Source organism: Armigeres subalbatus, chromosome 3, assembly GCF_024139115.2.
Source record: "Armigeres subalbatus isolate Guangzhou_Male chromosome 3, GZ_Asu_2, whole genome shotgun sequence".
Taxonomy (NCBI): Eukaryota; Metazoa; Arthropoda; class Insecta; order Diptera; family Culicidae; genus Armigeres; species Armigeres subalbatus.
In genome coordinates, this window is record NC_085141.1 from 342,337,289 (window position 1) to 342,355,327 (window position 18,039).

At 38.8% G+C, this 18,039-nt stretch overlaps 1 protein-coding gene across 1 annotated transcript; it reads left to right on the top strand.

The window, feature by feature from the left end:
- Positions 1-2,542: 2,542 nt before the first annotated feature.
- LOC134225870 (pro-resilin) lies at positions 2,543-16,261 on the top strand. Its single transcript, XM_062706290.1, has 3 exons — positions 2,543-2,698; positions 2,828-2,958; positions 14,726-16,261. The coding sequence occupies exons 2-3, from the start codon at positions 2,953-2,955 to the stop codon at positions 15,206-15,208; spliced, it is 489 nt and encodes a 162-aa protein (XP_062562274.1). The 5' UTR covers positions 2,543-2,698; positions 2,828-2,952; the 3' UTR covers positions 15,209-16,261.
- Positions 16,262-18,039: the final 1,778 nt, after the last annotated feature.

An 18,039-nucleotide genomic window follows, 5' to 3' on the forward strand; every position in this document is an offset into this window, starting at 1 on the left:
TCCATCTCCTCGCACTTCACTTCATCCATGTGGCTATTTTTCTCCTGAAAAAAGCGGATCTGCTGTCTCCATTTCCGTCTATAGCGTTCTACGTTTTTCCGGGTCCCTTACTGTAGCGCATCAACCCTCGCTACGTCCTTCTCCACGATAGGTCCCGTTGATTATCGACAGCGGAGAAGTGCCATCTAGAACGTGGTCGATTCATGATTTTAAAGTGGTGGTCTTCATGTGTACCGATACGTAAGGCAAGGCTGGAAGAAGGCCCTGGGAACGGCATTATTGGAGGCGGCGAAATCAGGTTAATCATAGGCCGTTTTCGATTGTCAGCATACGGTGGGTGCTAAGCGATATCAATTCAAAAAAGATAAACATAATGATACGTCAATGTAAAAAAAAAACGTAACGTGTACCGTTCCGAACACTTGAGCACATTTTTTACTACGAAGGTCTTTATGGCACAAGAATTAAAATATTTTAATGGATCAATTGCTCAAATCGAGTAGCAAAAGGCGCTTAACAATCTCATTTTATTGATTGTAGTTTATTCTGCCAACCATTGTACCAAATGCCGAAAACGCATTGTAAGAATTGTCTTAAGCTCCGAACACTTTGATCAGGGATTGATTTCAAAAGAGAATGAAAAATTCTCTCACTTATTATCTCTGTATACATATACGATATGTAGTATACCGCGAAAGACTTTTTTCACAACTTTATCGTGACAAAAAAAAACTGATTCGAAAAGCTATAGCTCATGATAAATGTCTTTTAAAAAGCTCCAAAGCACTGGTTCTGATGATGCATTTTAACTACAAGTTTGATAAATTTGTTATCATGGCTTGTTATGCTTCGCCTTTTTTATCGTTGTTCGTTATCTATTGAGAGCGATTTCTGCAAACCTCAACTTTGATTCAAATTCCGAACACCACCTTAAATTCACTTAAAAACATGTAGTACCGGAGCCTATCTTTGAATTGACATAAAGTTGAAGTATATCGAAATTGTATAGAAAAATCACATTTGTTGTGGGACCAGTTAACTATTAACTTTAGACCCACAGCAAATGTACTCTCAAAATATCATGCGTGCTTATTCCCAGAAATACTTGTATAACAGGACTAATACATTTATTATTTACATTTTCTGTATAGAATCAGACAGCTGAGTGAAAACTGAAATGCACGAATTAATTTAAAATTCTGAGGAGATATATTGCAAAAAGTTACTTTTTATCTGAACGCATAAAGTGATGAACTTTGTACTTAACTGAAAAATCACTCTAATAATGCTACACAAAAATCTGGACGCATAATTATTTCGAATCAAATAACCATATCCATTAACACAATCCCCATAACAAATTAATAATTTGTGATAACCCATAACGATTCATAATCTTATCTCTGATGAGCAGTGAACATTCGAAAGGAAGGAACAGAATTATTCAAATTGAACCTAATAAATAAGTAAATCTCTTCATGTTGAAAAGTTTACTACCTTTTAAGTATTCATAATTCACAATAACATCTCACTGCCAACATATAATTACTTAAATGATGTTTCTCAAATGCTCCGCTCAACTGCAATCCATTTCAAATGGATAGAGTCTTCAAACTAATCGCGTAGCGCTAAACTTGTGCACTAAATTTAATTAACGACCCATCTTGGACGACGGTGCTTCGATGCGCAAATTCCTTTCATTTTCCGCTCTCGATTCCGCCGCTCTGCTAATCCTTGTGACCTCTGTTTGCCACAATCACCCACGACGACCGCCACCAGGGTCATCTAATCATCATCACACATATGTTGGTTCAGCGACTTCACTCGTCGCCATCCGATGCCATGCCATCCGAAGATCCACTATTCTCAGCCAGCATAGCTTTCGCTCTCGTTCAAGAAGCGCCCTCATCACGATCGTTGCGATTCCACCGCATGGGCACGATCTGTCTCATCTGCTCTCGCGTCGTATAGCTTTCCGGCGAAACACGAACCCCAGCAGCAAACCTAAACATCGGTCGATGATGGTGATGCCACGCGAGAGAGATCTTCTTCGCAGCATGACGATCATCATCATCGACATAACCCGACCGACCACGAAAGATCCGTCTGCCTAAAATCTGGACTATTTTTTATAGCTCATGTTTGTCTCGTCTCGCTTTGGACCTCGCTGACGCGGGCTTACCGGCTAATTTGGCAGCGAGACTCTCCTCTCGCGGTTGCGATCACGCGCACCGCCGCCGTCCGCGTGGTTCACTCTCACTTTCAACGGACGGATCGCTCACGTGCAAGTCGCTCGCTAAGAAGAAGCCACCCACCACCCACTCGGAGGGGTCTCCTCGGCGTGGAATCTGCAGAGCTTCTTCAGGTGGTGATCGGCAGCATAGAGTCTACCGTGACTAACGCGAAGATCGCTTTCGCGTTGATGTAACGTGAGTGTGTATGCGAGAGCTTTTTTTTTTGGTTGATGTTTTGCTCGTTGGGCCGTTCTCCTAGAGCTCGAAAGTCTAAGCCTCGAGCTTCTAGCTTCGGACCCTAAGCAGGCCCACCGCGCGAAGCCGCGTGAAGGCAGATTCCCCCTTCGAAATAATGTTTGTATAAATACGGCTGGCATGATTGTATCGAATCATACACGAATCAACCATCCTTTAGAGTACAAACAACCAGCTTCCTTCTAAGCCTAGAGCTGTTTTCTTCTAAAGTGAGTGATGGGACGTTGTGGGAAATTTGGCAGTTTGAAGAATTTTTGAAAAGCAAAAGACACGGTGAAGATCAGTGTGTGACAGCGAATTAAAATGTGAAACTTTGTGTTCTTGGCGTTTCGTTCCAGATTGACCCAGTAATCATCATCCGTCGAAGCAGTTTTCCTCACCGCGTCAACAACAACGACCAATCGATCCTAGTGAAATCCTGTTTCCAGTGTTCTACCGAGTGAACCGCAATCAAAAAGCAATCATGAAGGTAACGGATAAAACCTGAACAAAACAAGTGTTTCTATAAAGACTGTTCTCAAGTTGGAAAATGTGGAAGTAAATTGGGATAACAAATGCAAGTGGTATCGTTAGCTTGTGCGAAATGGGGATTGTTTTTGGAAAAAAAATCAAGAAAGTTCAAGTGGTGTTGAATCATGCTGTACGAATGTTATCAAATTTGAACATCGTGTGCGCAACTCTTTAATTTGCGGACTGATTCAAGTAGTCATCACCTGTTTGACAGTTTAAATGAGATCAATTGATCTAATTTTGTTTTCAATATCTCATCTTACACGAAAAAGACCCGTTTTTCTTATTTCGGTATCGATTAAATATTACACCAGATCAAACCATTTTGATCACTCTTGGCTATACTTTCTTTTAATATAATCAACTAACTGCTAATAATATATTAGTCCATCAGTCCATATTGTTCATTGAATAGTTAAACAGAAATAACCTGGCTAAAGAAAAAATATCTTCTGCATATAAGCTGGGGATGTTGTTTGAAGATAAAACAACATTAATACAAAACCACACCCAAAAACCAATCTAACAATTATTGTGTAAAATCTTGACATACAATTCTGCAAGGTTTTAATACAAGAAATTTAAGCTTTTTATACAGATACTGTATACAAAATTATGAGATCTCAATACAATGGCTGAATTAAAATATTCCAACTTTGTTAAGGTTAATATGCAGAACTGTATTAAACATGCCATCCGTTGGTTGGGTGCATTAGTCATAAACATTCTTATTTGAGCATAATCTTCTATTATTAATATATTTCAATTGATACATTTTGCTCAATCATTTAATTATGTCGATTTTCATTTTTAAAGTTCCAGATAGCAATATTCATGATTTAGATGTAATGCCAACGAGATCACCCAACTTCAATAAATCATAAATAAAATTAAAAATTTTCATATATTTCGAACAGGGCCTTAGGAAAGATCCATTAATTACGTCACGCAAAAATTGGGCATTTTTAACCCCCCCTTTCCCCTATGTCACACTTTTAGTATGAAACATCTAAAAAAATTGTATGGATCGTCACACTTCGGTCATCCCCCCCCCCCCCCCTCGAAGCGTTACGTAATTTGTGGACGCTCCCTTATCTGAAAGCTTAAAAATATTCATTTATCTAAAACCTAGCTTCTGCCCGTCGTGCTTTGCTGTGCCAGAACCACCAGAAGCATATCTTGTCTTCACAATTCTACAAAAAATGTCCCCTTTCTAAAGCTGGGAGGGATCTCTAACCATCTTAAGGAAGAACTTTTCGGAGTCCAATTTTATTCCGCCTCGTGTTTTCAAGGGCACTACTTTCTATAATGAAGCAACGTGCAGCTGGCATCTTTTTATTCCACGCTTGCTGCGACGCAGCAAATCTAAAATAAAAAGATGAGTGGTATTCGTCGCTTTTTTGTTGAAATTTGTATCTCTGATTTGAGGTGAAAATTATAAGGATTCTGGACAGTTTCACCTCAAGAACCTTCCTCGGTCCCAAAAACCCTGCATAAAAGTTTTTACTCCGATCGGTTCAGTAGTTTCAGAGTCAATAAGGGTCAGACAGGCAGGAATTATTTTTTATTATTCTTTTATTTTTTTACATAGAAAAAGAAGAAAAAGAAGAATAAGATGGGAAGAATACCATAACATTAATTCATTCTATCAATAAGCAACAAAACACGCTCAACTCGAGATATTCACCGATTTTACTGATTTTATATGATATTTTACATTTTTCTATTATCAAAAACCAAACAGTTCTGCCGTTCAAAATTTTCATAAGAACGTATCTTTCGAAAAATGTTGCACTGTCCTAAACGAAGAACATTTCCATTTTAGAAAATTACAATTTTCAGCTCAGCGATTTATCAACTACTAACGCTTTTTTTTAATTTATATTTGACAAATGAGACTAGCATCTACGAAATGGTCCCATTTGCTCTTGTATCAAACACGTCATTTGATAGACATGAGCAGATATCGGTTAGCATTTCCTCTACACCACACCACGTAAAGGTGTCTACCCATATTTTAAAGAATTTTTCTAACGACTCGGAAGCTCTTCAGAAAATTTCTGAATCGTTTGAAACTAATGATAAATAACGTTCAACTTTTGAAAATTAGAATAAGCGTGAAGACCAATAGAAGTTCTTGATTCTTACGCTTCACGATCATCAATATGGGCGACAATTAGCATCGTTTGGATTGGACCATAACCAAGTAGAAGCCATCCAGAACGGCACTTTGTTCAACGTCTAACATACGATCGTTTGTGTATTGTCCACCAACCTTCTGATTTTTTTCGTGGAGTCTATGAGTTATAATAAATTAAAAGGTCAGAAACGACCAAAACATGTAAATGGACTATAACAAACAGTTCAACGCATTCTGAAACGGTTGAGATCTTTCTTAGCTAAGTGCTGAGAGCTGAGAATATAAAGAATGAAGTTAAGTTACTCTTATTAAAAAGATTTTTGATGCTTTTTGCAATTCTGAATCATAATACATGGTTTCATATACAGTTCATATAGAAGTGGAGAAACGGCCTACTTTTCCATTTCAATGAAATGGGTGGTTTAATGACCATTATGCAACCCAAATGAGTTGCATAAAATCCATTTCAACACTAATTTGGGTGCTATAATGGAAAACCACGTACTACAATGAATAACGATAACAGCAACTTGATTTATTTGCAAGAATGATCATATGAAGTAAATCAAAATGAACCATTTTGGTTCAGATTTATTATATTGAAGTCAATTGTCATTGTCATTGCAAAAAAAAAACAGTGTCTGCAACTCGATGCAAAACTTATTTTCTTCAGCCCTCGTAGTATTGATTCAACGAGGCTTGCCGTACAACTCGTGCTAGTGCATCTTTTCGAAACTAGTTGCACAAACTACTGCACTGTTTCAGAATGGTTTGCTAATTTTAAAGTTAGTTCAACAAGGAAGTTTTTTTTTTCAGATAAAATCTTGTCTAGCTATATTTTGCTAGGCGATGCCTAGAAGAAGAAATTAACGTTTAAAAATATCGACGCCATTACTCGCATTACATCTGTAAAATAAAATTCTACAATATTCTTAATTTTGTAATAAAAGTCAGTGTTCATTTGGTCAAACGGTCAAACCAAATCTACTTGAGGTCGAATTAATATCGCTCAAATTCATAGCAAGTTTTAGCAGTTCCAATAAATTAGCTCCCGATTTATGTTGACAAACTTCCTGAGCAAATCAGAGCTACTTTGAGTAAATTCGTGCTACCTTATTGAAAGGGGATATTATGAGTTCAGTTGTAAAGTGGTCTATGAGAATTTCAAGTATGGTAATTCAAAAGCGTTATTCACTCATAATTTAATAACAACTTGCCTGAGTAAAGACCTATTCAGTTAAAAAAAATTCAAACTGCGATCTAGTCTTTGCAACGGGCTTAAAGATCATATGGCTACCACTTCTTCATCATATGCAGAAGATCGTGGGTTCAATCCCAGGCCCGTTCCATTCCTCCTACTTTGTATCTTTTCATATATTTCTTATGTGCTGGTAATCGGTAGAGCTAGAAATGCGCTTTCATACCGTTTCCATCTTCTATCCCTATGCCTACAACTTGATTAGTTCTAGCAGGTAACTGTTAAATTTCGAAATGGCGAAAAAGCTTGTTTCGGCATCCAATTAGAATATGCCACACCTTCACCCTATCATATTAGCAACCCGTTAACCATGATGAACCTTTGCCACAGAACCCAACCCCCAGATTCCAATAAAATTCCGCAGAAACTCGTGGCGAGTGCAGAGGTGTTCTCGGCTTGCAGTGGGCGAGTGATTACATCATCAATTCCGTCCCATCCCCAATCGACCGATATAGGACCGATAGGACGTGGCCAGCGCCGTTATCGACCATTCAGAGTATTAGAGCTTCTCGGACTGTGCACATTGAGGTTGGAGAGCAAATCCCATGCTTTCATCCATTGGTTCCTTGTGCAATTGCGATTGCTCTGGTCAATCACGGAGTAGCAACTACGAAATGTACGGTCATCATGCTCAAGCTCATTCAAACTGCGATCTAGTCTTTGTATGCAAGACCTTGTTAGGACAGTTAAGAAATACAGCACACCCGTTTTTTCTACTCACTGACTGAGTAAAATTTTACTGTCCTCTTTTTTTTCTCATGTAAATTTTAATCACTTTCAGTACAAAAAAATACTCAAAAATTGAATAGATTTACTTTTTTCAAAAATTGAGTAAAATTTTCGTGAGAGACGATATTACAATATTTAGTTGATTGTTTGAGCATTTTTATCATAATATGTCTAATTCGTATTGCGTTCTATTTAGCACCATCAGCAACCAAGCGGTTGGTCACACTATCATGCTGGAAGGCGTACTAGAAATATTTAAATCTTGACAGATTTGTGCCGAAAAAAAAGCCAACCGAACGCGAAACTTTATTTTTCCCGTATTTTCTAACTGCATGTCAAATGATTGCAGTGCAATGCATGATCGAACTTTGTGATGCATATTGTCTATCCGGAACAAAGCTAGTACGCTTTTTATACCGAAGTTGGATTTTTCTCCAGATACAGGTAACTTACCCAACTTCGGAAGTAGTGCGCTGGATTCGCCTAAAGGTGCGCTAAGCAACCCATCAATTAATTTGACAAATACAACTTCGGCAGAAAATTTGGTTCTGAAGTCCCGACTTCCGAATTCTAATTTGGTGCTACGCCGACAATATTCCGCATCTCTTTGTCTACAGAGAGTGAGGTACACTGACACAAAACAGTCGCTTGAAAACGGTTGCAAATTGAAATGGTTTCGCCCGTTACGATTGTCATCTACTTTCTGGATGATGATCATTCGATGGGTTTGCAGGTGGATGACAAGCAATAACAGTAAGAACGACATACCAGTACGAAACGATTTTCTTAGGAAAACCGAATGATAAGCTTATTTAAAACCAGAAAAAAATAAAGTTTTTTATTTCATTTTTGAGTGAAAAATGATACACTTTCATGTTGGAAATCATGTGATAATATTTTTAAATATTTATTCTTTTAACAGGAATTTTTCACAAAAAAAATCAAAAATAGAGTAAGTTACGACATCAATCATAGCAAAACCGAGAGCGTCCATCAGCTTTTCATCGCTTTGTCCGCTGCATCGGAATCATATTTTTTCAACACTAGCTACTAATTCCATTCGGTCCATGTATAAGGACCGATTAGATAAATTAATCCGATGTTTAATCGTGCCTGTAACTATGAACTTGGATTGGTTGTAGATCACCTAGTTGCTATTCCTTGTAATGGCAGCGCTCGCTTTAAGTTAGACCAGGGTTTGGTCGACCATTTGCATTAGGCGGTCGAATTTGAGTTCCTTCAGAGTAGAGTGCCAACGCAACGGTTTGCAGCGCCACATTCTCTGTCAAGACCAGAAATGCGTTGTGATCTCTCACACGTCCATGACGGAATCTTCTTCGTTCAACATAATTTGATTTCGTCGCACATTTATCTACAACACATTTGTGTTTTGAAAAACTCCAAACACATCCAAATAAAATAATGGCGACCTAACACCCAGTACAGGTTGCAGCAAATCACAATCATCCAGTTGAAATTCCATTATCGATAAGCTGACCATACGCACCGTATTTAACGGGACAGTCTCGTTATAGATAGACCTTATTGTGCTGTCCCGTCGTAGGGTATCCAATCATGGTTTGAACTAGTGAAAAGCGTATCATGGTTTGAACCATTTTGAAATCAGTAGAAATTGCCATCTCATTGGCAGGAAATGAACCTAAAACAGTATGTAAAACAGTAAAAACAGTAATAAAATAAAGCGATTTAAAAACGTCCTGAATTTGCGCCAAATCCCCCCACCAGTGGCATAATTTCAAAAAGCTCGTAAATGACGCAATTTATGACACAGGAGTGAGATCAATATATCAAAAGAACGCTATTTTTATCTGTAATCGATTGACGTCATGATACAATTGATAAACAATTTTAAATAGTTAAAATAGTAACATTTATACAAGTTAAAAATTGATCATGATTTGAACTAAATTCGTACCATGGTTTGAACTTGTAAATGCAGCCATGTTCTGCTGCTGTCCGCTAGGAGTGCTGCATGCGCCTAGTTGGAGCATTTTGTTTGCATTTCCAATATGAAAAAATCGCAATTTTCATTTCGATAATTTAAACGATTTTCACACGTTTCGAGTTACTAATCGAATGCGAGAAGATGAATAGTAAAACAAATTTGCTTTTCTACAGATTTCCTCGGCGTTTCATGCATGCGATTAGTATTATATTTAGGAGCTGCTGGTTGTTGCAGTAGTTCAAACCATGGTACGAGTCAAGTTGTGTAATTATTAGGTTTTTTCAATGAAACTATGCATAAATATGTGCACCCAGGATGTTTTTAGAAAGATAATGAACTAAGCTTCCATACAAACTAGAAATCGCAGTTCTAACATGTCCCTTTAATGAAATAAATCAACTTTATTTTGACGGCTCATCTGAAACCCGCCATTTGGTTCAAACCATGATTGGATACCCTAATCTGAAAAATCCTCAATTTGTTCACTTTCAAGTTCATTTTCATTTTCTTTTTAAATCTTGCGAAGTAGGTAAATTGTATTTCTTCAAATCTGCTTTACCACATATTAAAATTCGTTTGATTCTTTTCGAAACAAAGTCTTTCTGAATATTTCGAATTCATCCACTGTAAAAAAAAGCGACGACAACTAGTCGACCCGGCAGACGTTGTCCTGCATAGTAGGCGTAAATGCCCATGCGAAATTTCCATACAAATCTTAATCTTAGTATTTCACGATTTACGAAAATATCGAAATAGCGAAATATCATATAAACCCGTCGGAAACGATAATGAACATATCTGCTGAAGTAATGAAGAAAATGCATCCAGCCGTTTTCGAGTTATGCGGATACGAACATAGACCATTTCATTTTTATATATATAATTTATAAATCAGCTGAACAAAATCGAGCTTAAGGCTGTTTCAAACCGAGAGAAAATTTGGTTGGATTTCGGTCCTCAATTACTTTAAGGCTAGTTTACAGACCAGGAGCTTCCATATGTGTTCCATATTTCGAACAAAAAGGACTGGGAATTGATTAGATTTGATATTTATTCACATGCGCCAAGTATATTCATTTAAAAAATTAAAATTACTTCTTATTGATTTTCTTTCCTTGTTGAGATTCTTGTTATTATTATCCGCAGATTTTCTCTCACTTGTATTCATGGAAAAGGGTTTTGGCACGGGAAACCACTAATCCCACCCTATTACTCTTTTCGCATTTGTCCCTTGACATTTTTATCTTATTTTTTACATTTAGGGAGTGAGTGCTAGTAGTGGACCCCGTGCGTATAATGGACCCCCTGAACAAAATCTCAAATTAAACGCTGGAATCGACAATTTTCTGCAAGCTTCCGTCGGGTGAAGTTGCTTCATGTAACAGGACAGCAGTTCCATACATTTGTTATGGACAGGAAAACAGAAATTCAGTTATATTAACTAATTTGTTAACGTAAATATGCTAAAGGGTCCATTACTAGCACACAAGGGGGGTCCATTATAGGCAAAAGGAACATGTGGGAATGGAACATGTAAATCAAATGGGGGGACCATAATACGTATATAAACAAACTCGACGTTGCGTATTATGGACCCGGGGGTGGCCATAATAGGCATGCTAGCTACAATATTTTAAAATCCGTTTTTTATTGGTAAAAATGAATGTTTTGACTAGTTTTTGTACGAAACTCGATGCTGGTACCTGTGGCTTGTCATCTGGTGCAACAGAACAACAGTTTTTCAAGAGGATCGCTCTAGCGAAGCGACTGAAGTAAAATTTAGTCGTTAAGGGGTCCATTACTAGCACTCACTCCCTATTTATTATTTTTATATATTTTCTTAAATTCTTATATTTTCTTAAATTATTTTTTATCTGTCTAATGCCCACACTGGCGTTAAAGGCTGATTCACAGTTTGGAAAACGTGTCACGGGTTTTTGTTACCCATGCATTTTGGAGGAAATTTGAGCTAAGAAAACGAGCGCTACGCCCACCCCCTCTTGAAAAATTCTTAGACCATTATGCATATTCAAGAGTGGATTAAAATAACATTTCAAATCCCACATTTTTTTGGAAATATTGTCCGCGCCCCTTGGAATTGTGAAATATTTGTAGTTCAGTATTTCCCCACTACTAATTCAATACTAAGAATGGTAGTTCAAGTACTTAATTGAAGGTTATGATGGTGAAAAATTAACTCTGAAACTTTTCTCCAACTATTTACACCGAAAATGAAAATTAGGCCCGTACATTTTAAAATTCCCACAGCTCTTGAATTTTGTTACAAGGTTTTTTATCATGTCCCGTTTTGCAAGTGCGTTTGTCCCGTTTTTCTGCCGAAATCATCTGGTCAGCCAAGTTATCGAATGTTTCGCGTTTTTGGGCGCAACTGATTCAATAATCATCCAACGCCCAAATGTCGTTCCATTGCTAGCATTTTGCATCACATGCAACATGTCAACTCATTCAACATGGATATTCCGAACCATTCTGTTCTTTAACTATGTTTTGGATCAGTCTTTTGCATGAGTTCTTCTTCTGAACTGCAAGAATTGCCATTTGAGCTGCAAATGAATCCCTGCCTGAAACATACTGATGATCGTCTTGATTCCGTAAATTGAAGCAACACCGTACCACAAGAAGCATCTCTACATCAGAATATTACATCTCCTGTATTTGACTCTTTTTGACTCTTTTTGTAGTTATATTAACCATTGATATATTTTTATCTTTATTAAAAAGGCTTCTGAGCCAGGCACATCTGAACACTGCAGAACAGTGCACTGTTCTGTAGCTCACGATTGAGCGATCTTCTTGCCTGGAGTAAATAAATCATTTATAGAGAAATTCTTTAGGTGACCATCTGGCAAAGTGACATACACGACAATCGCTTATTCTAATGTAATCGAATAGATTTCATCAAGTTTTTAAAAGGAGAAATTGATTTATCCCAAATACCGTGAGGGACCGAAATTCGTCCACCTCACGAGAAATCAATAAATTGGAGGAGATTTGAGGAGATTTGAGGTAATTAATTTACAAATAATTTATCTTATCCTATTCATATACTTGACAGTGAGCTTCTACGTCATTGAGAGGGAAAGTAGGCTTTGAAATTAAAACAACACAAATCAAAAACAAATCACCACACACCAAATGTGGAATTTCTTGCGCCATTTGTTTGCGTGTAGAACATAATTACACCAAAAGTAACTTTGTTTTAATTGCAAATTACGATTCATAAAGCTAGGAATACAAATCAAGAGGATCGCTTTTCAAGTTGCGTATTTAACTATTTGTAGTGGTAGTTTAGTTAATCAATCTGCTTCAATCTTAATATTTGGTTAAAAAATAGCTGTACGGATTTTGATCCTTTGATTCGAAATCCTTCCATGGTGGACGGATTCCGAATCTGAAGATGTTGATTTAATTCTTAATTTCATCATGTTTTTCGTGGTTTCTAATGTGTAAATGCGAAATACATACTTCAAAAGTAGAGGCCTTTGAGCTCCTGTATAAACGATAAACGTTTCATTTGCATTCGATTCCTATTTTCTAGAAACTTTTTCATATAGTGATGTGCTTAAGTGTACGGATTTTGATGCCCCATCCAATTGATGATGGTGGTAGACACATATCGACGGTTTCGAACAATAGGTACAAGCACAACTCAAAATGTGCAAATTTTCAGAAACGACGTTTTAAATTTTTGACTCAAAAAATAAAACTAATATACCTTTGTGATTTTTTTTTCGAATTTCGCGGGTCTTTCTGCATGTTCTGATGCAAATAGATTAGTTTTGTGTGTTTCAGCGAGAAAATTTGAAAAAATCTACAAATTTATAGATTTATATAAACTTTTTGAAAAATCAACAAATCTTGAAAAAAATTGATTTTTTGAGAATATTGACCTGGGTCTTTGTCAAGTGAAACATTCTTTCCACCATTTTCCGTACTATGCCATCAATATGTCAAAAACGAAAGGTTTGAGTTGTGCCAGTATTTCACGAAACCGTCGATATGATTGCTCTTACAAGGTCTTCAGTGATTGCCAATCCGGAGATGGCAAGTTCGATTCCATGTGCAGTCTAGGATTTTTGCAGGTGGGAGACATGCTCGAAATTGTGTATCCATTGTACTTGCCACAAAAGATACATCTATACTCATACACAAGATATTTACATGTATTCAGACATACATAAAAGCTTTCAATTAATAAATGAGAAAATGCCAATAGTTGAAAAGCATGCCAAGCTCCAGTTAGAATGCCATTGCGGAAGATGAACAGTTGTTCTAAAAGAATATGCATAGATAATGATAATTTTTTTATTTCTTGCATTCTCTTTACTAGACTTTTTATTTCTTAAAAAAAACTACTACCTAATGAATATCCTGTTTAACGCATCTAAATAATTTATTCAGTCAAAGCTTTTAAGTTTGATAAATTTAGCGATGGATTACATTCATTAACAATAATTGATGTATAACACTAAGTGAACGTCTCAATTTGTAATTTTATTGAAAACTTCTTCTCACCATTCACTCGTACTGCTTACGTTCCATAAACCAACAAAGCCGCCTCCAGCTGTGCTCATGATCAACCGACGTGACCAAAGCCACAAAGCAATCGCAATTGTCTAGCTTAAATCATACGACAACAAAAATATTATCGTTAACAAATTGCTCTCCTTAGCATTGAAAACGTTCATAAAAATGCAATCCCCCAACCCGTAGAATCCGTACAGCGAACGATCACCTCGCTCTCTCCAGCGGCCTTCTGCAAAATAACAATGCCATCATCCGTCTTTCACTCTGCGGGGTTAAATCTCGCCAGTCTGCTCGAGAGAGATCATCCGATACCAAAGGGGTCTACGAGCAAGCAGAAAATCACATAATTATCATGACACCTGCTGCATCAAGCATGCGCGAGTCCACTCGGAAATGAAGAAGCATCGTTGCTTTTAATATTCGCGCACTTGCTCTTCATTATTGGTACACCCGGCATCGACATGACTGCTTCAGCCATGGTGCCGGTGCTGGTGGCGGTGGCAACGAATGACAACAATAACAATCACTCGCGATGCGGTACGCTGCGCAGTGATGGGCAGTCCGTCCAATATAATTAGGCGCCGCATGCAGCGCCTGTTTTTCGTACCGGCTGTTTTCTTGACAACCCCCGCAGATCCAGCACCAACAATTCATCGTGCGCGCACTCAAACACACGCTTTGATGAGTCACTTTCCAACGAATGAGTGATTTTGCGTTTTTTCGTAAATATTCACAAGATCGCTATCGTGAGCCTTTTATTCCGCAATCTTCGTTCTTTTCTACCAGGGTTCTAGTTCGTACACGATTTTTCCCACACAACTCAGCATTGAAATGGTGAAGACAGCTGAAGTTTACCATGGCCTGTTAAGGCATCGTTCATGCTTCGGAAAATTACCTTCCGATTCAACAATGACGTAAATAAACCGGTTGGGCTTCGTCGTTGAAATAACTCGACTCACCTTCAGTATTATTTCACATTTCAAACCGTTTGTTCGAATTCTCGTTTGCTTCCACATTGATAACGACCATCATTCGATTTTGCAAGTTAAAATTGTGATCGCTAATTTTGCTTCAAAAAACCGCAGTTCTTCGTCGCAGTCGCCGTCGTCTCGCTGGCCGCTCTGGTCGCCGCCGAACCACCATCCCCGTACAGCAACTACCAGCAGGGCGGGAATGGGAATAACGGTTACAACTATAACGCAAACTCAAACGGGTACAACTATCCATCTGCCCCATCCACCCAATACGGAGCGCCGTCCGGTAACGGAGCCGGTGGTGCCGGCGGGTACAACTATGCTGATGCCAACGCTAACGCCGAACCCGCCAAGTACAGTTTCGAGTACCACGTTCAGGACTTCCAGTCCGGCAACGACTTCGGGCACATGGAATCTCGCGATGGAGACCGCACCACCGGCCGCTACTTCGTCCTCCTTCCCGACGGCCGTAAGCAAGTTGTAAACTACGAAGCCGACCAGAACGGATACCGCCCAACCATCTCCTACGAAGACACTGGTGCCGGTGCCGGAGGCTACCCAAACAGCCAACAGGGAGGATTCCAGGGATACTAAGGTAACAAGAAAGTCCGAGCCTCATGACAGGTAATCCACACCAGTTAGGAATGAATTTAAACTCTTAGTTAGTTATGTGCTTAGTGAATTATTCTCACTCTTTCCACCTCAACCCTATTCCCTATCCTGCCACCCAACAGGGTGGAAATTGGCCAGTATTTTCAAACTATCGATCTTTACCAGCTCCTTCTGTGAGCAAGCATCGGATATTCTCCATAAAAAAACCAAACAAAATCTTGACCACTGGCATCGAACACTGGAAAAACGATTTCAAAATGTAACCACGAACGTATTAAAACAAAACACGAATGTTTATCACGCTTTTCAATGTGCTTAGTCTAAGCGAACTGCTTTTATTATGAAGTACCTCTGAAGGCTCGATTAGAGCTTTCAAGACGCAAAGAATCAAATCAAAAACTCCGCCAATCAAACGATTGGCGACCAAAAAAATCTTGTAAAGAAAACAAATCCTAGGTTAGTGATAAGCAAGCAAATGAAAAATGTGTGAGGAAAACGATGATTAGCTGCCATACAAATAAGAACATCTAAACAAAAAGCAATGCAAAAACATTAAACAAAAATAAGATAAAACGAGGGCCACCACCCGCAAACCAACACCAACGAATAAGGCGGTGGTGACACCTTTGAAACAAAAACATCTAGAAGAAAACCTCTGTAAATAAGTAAGCGTTATTTGTACATTTTATTATTTTTTTGTTTTAGTTTTCTTACTTTTTGTACCTGTAACATTGTCACAATGCAAACAAGAAGTTAAGAAAAATAAAAATACGAAGGCAACACGATCGGCACTCCCAGCTACACAGTTACCGGTGCCCCGGAAAGAGCGGCCGGTGATGATGGTCTGGTCGTTCCGCCCAGTAATTCGGTGTCATCACAGTAGGCGGGCTTAAACGGAGTTCCGCCCACTGTCTGGCGATGGCGATTACGGTGACAGGAGCCTACCGACCACCGAGCACCAGCCGACGATCCGGGGCACAAGTGAGGCAGCTCGGGAGTGGTTGATTATTTGCCTACGAATCAAAGAAAATTCAATTGTTCCATTTGTTTGTTCAAATATCACACAATCCTTTGAATTTCCGATTTTTTTCATTGTTCCATTTTCTGTCTTATTTTAGCAGTGTCATCTCATCTTGAAAGTAAAAAAGCACCAATTTCCTCGATTCTTGTTATCAACGTGTTTGATGATTTATTCTTACACTCAAATTACTTGTTGATGAATATGTTTCGCTACTGCACATCTATAGTCCATTTGTGGCAACAAATAAGCTAGTAGTACAGTAACACCCTTCTTTATTTATCTTCTGTTCTTTTTGACAATTTTTTTTTAACATTTTGAGTGATTTAACTTTTAGCTCTTCAGTTCCAGTAGTCTTGAATATGAGTGTTTATAATCAATGTGTATGTTTGCAAGCTACTTTACATTTCATGACAGTTGTGGCATTTGATTTAGGCTTTATCAATTGAATGACTATCCTATCATATCTATCTTAATGTAGCTACAACCAATCATAGAGAATTGGTGTCTTAATCAAACAGTGTCAGTCTAATCTCTATTTACAATTACGAACTTCGCAAGGTGAGAATCTGTTCGTAAACGTAACGAGTTTTGCAGCTTCGCGATCGTGCCGCCAGTTGGGTAAATATGGGAGCTAGCTGTTTATACTTCATTTTATTTTTTTTAATTTTAATAGAAATTTACTTAGAATTCATGTGAATGGTTAACACTTACAAATAATCAATAGCAGGGCGACTTCAGTCGAGTAATCCACACAATTGGAACGAGATCTTCTTCTTCTCCTCTCAAAATCATTTAAATTTGCACTTGCTATGTTAGGGGTCGTACACATATTACGTAAGCATTTCTTCTGGGTTTTTCGACCCCCCCCCTCCCCCCATGTAAGATTTTTTTCATACAATTATTATTATTATTTAATCAGACTAAGGCCGAAGTGGCCTGTGCGGTATATAAGAGTCTTCTCCATTCGGCTCGGTCCATGGCTACACGTCGCCAACCACGCAGTCTACGGAGGGTCCGCAAGTCATCTTCCACCTGATCGATCCACCTTGCCCGCTGCGCACCTCGCCTTCTTGTGCCCGTCGGATCGTTGTCGAGAACCATTTTCACCGGGTTACTGTCCGACATTCTGGCTACGTGCCCGGCCCATCGCAGTCATCCGATTTTCGCGGTGTGAACGATGGATGGTTCTCCCAACAGCTGATGCAATTCGTGGTTCATTCGCCTCCTCCACGTACCGTCCGCCATCTGCACCCCACCATAGATGGTACGCAGCACTTTCCTTTCGAAAACTCCAAGTGCGCGTTGGTCCTCCACGAGCATCGTCCAGGTCTCGTGTCCGTAGAGGACTACCGGTCTAATTAGCGTTTTGTAGATTGTCAGTTTGGTACGGCGGCGAACTCTATTCGATCGGAGCGTCTTGCGGAGTCCAAAGTACGTACGATTTCCAGCCACTATGCGTCTCCGAATTTCTCTGCTGGTGTCATTTTCGGCAGTCACCAGTGAGCCCAAGTACACAAATTCTTCTACCACCTCGATTTCGTCACCACCGATGCAAACTCGCGGTGGGTGGCTCACATTGTCTTCTCTTGAACCTCTTCCTATCATGTACTTCGTCTTCGACGTGTTGATGACTAGTCCGATCCGCTTAGCTTCCCTCTTCAGTCTGATGTAGGCTTCCTCCATCTTCTCAAAGTTACGTGCCATAATATCTATGTCGTCGGCGAAACCAAATAGCTGGACGGACTTATTGAAAATTGTACCACTCGTGTTAATCCCTGCTCTTCGTATTACC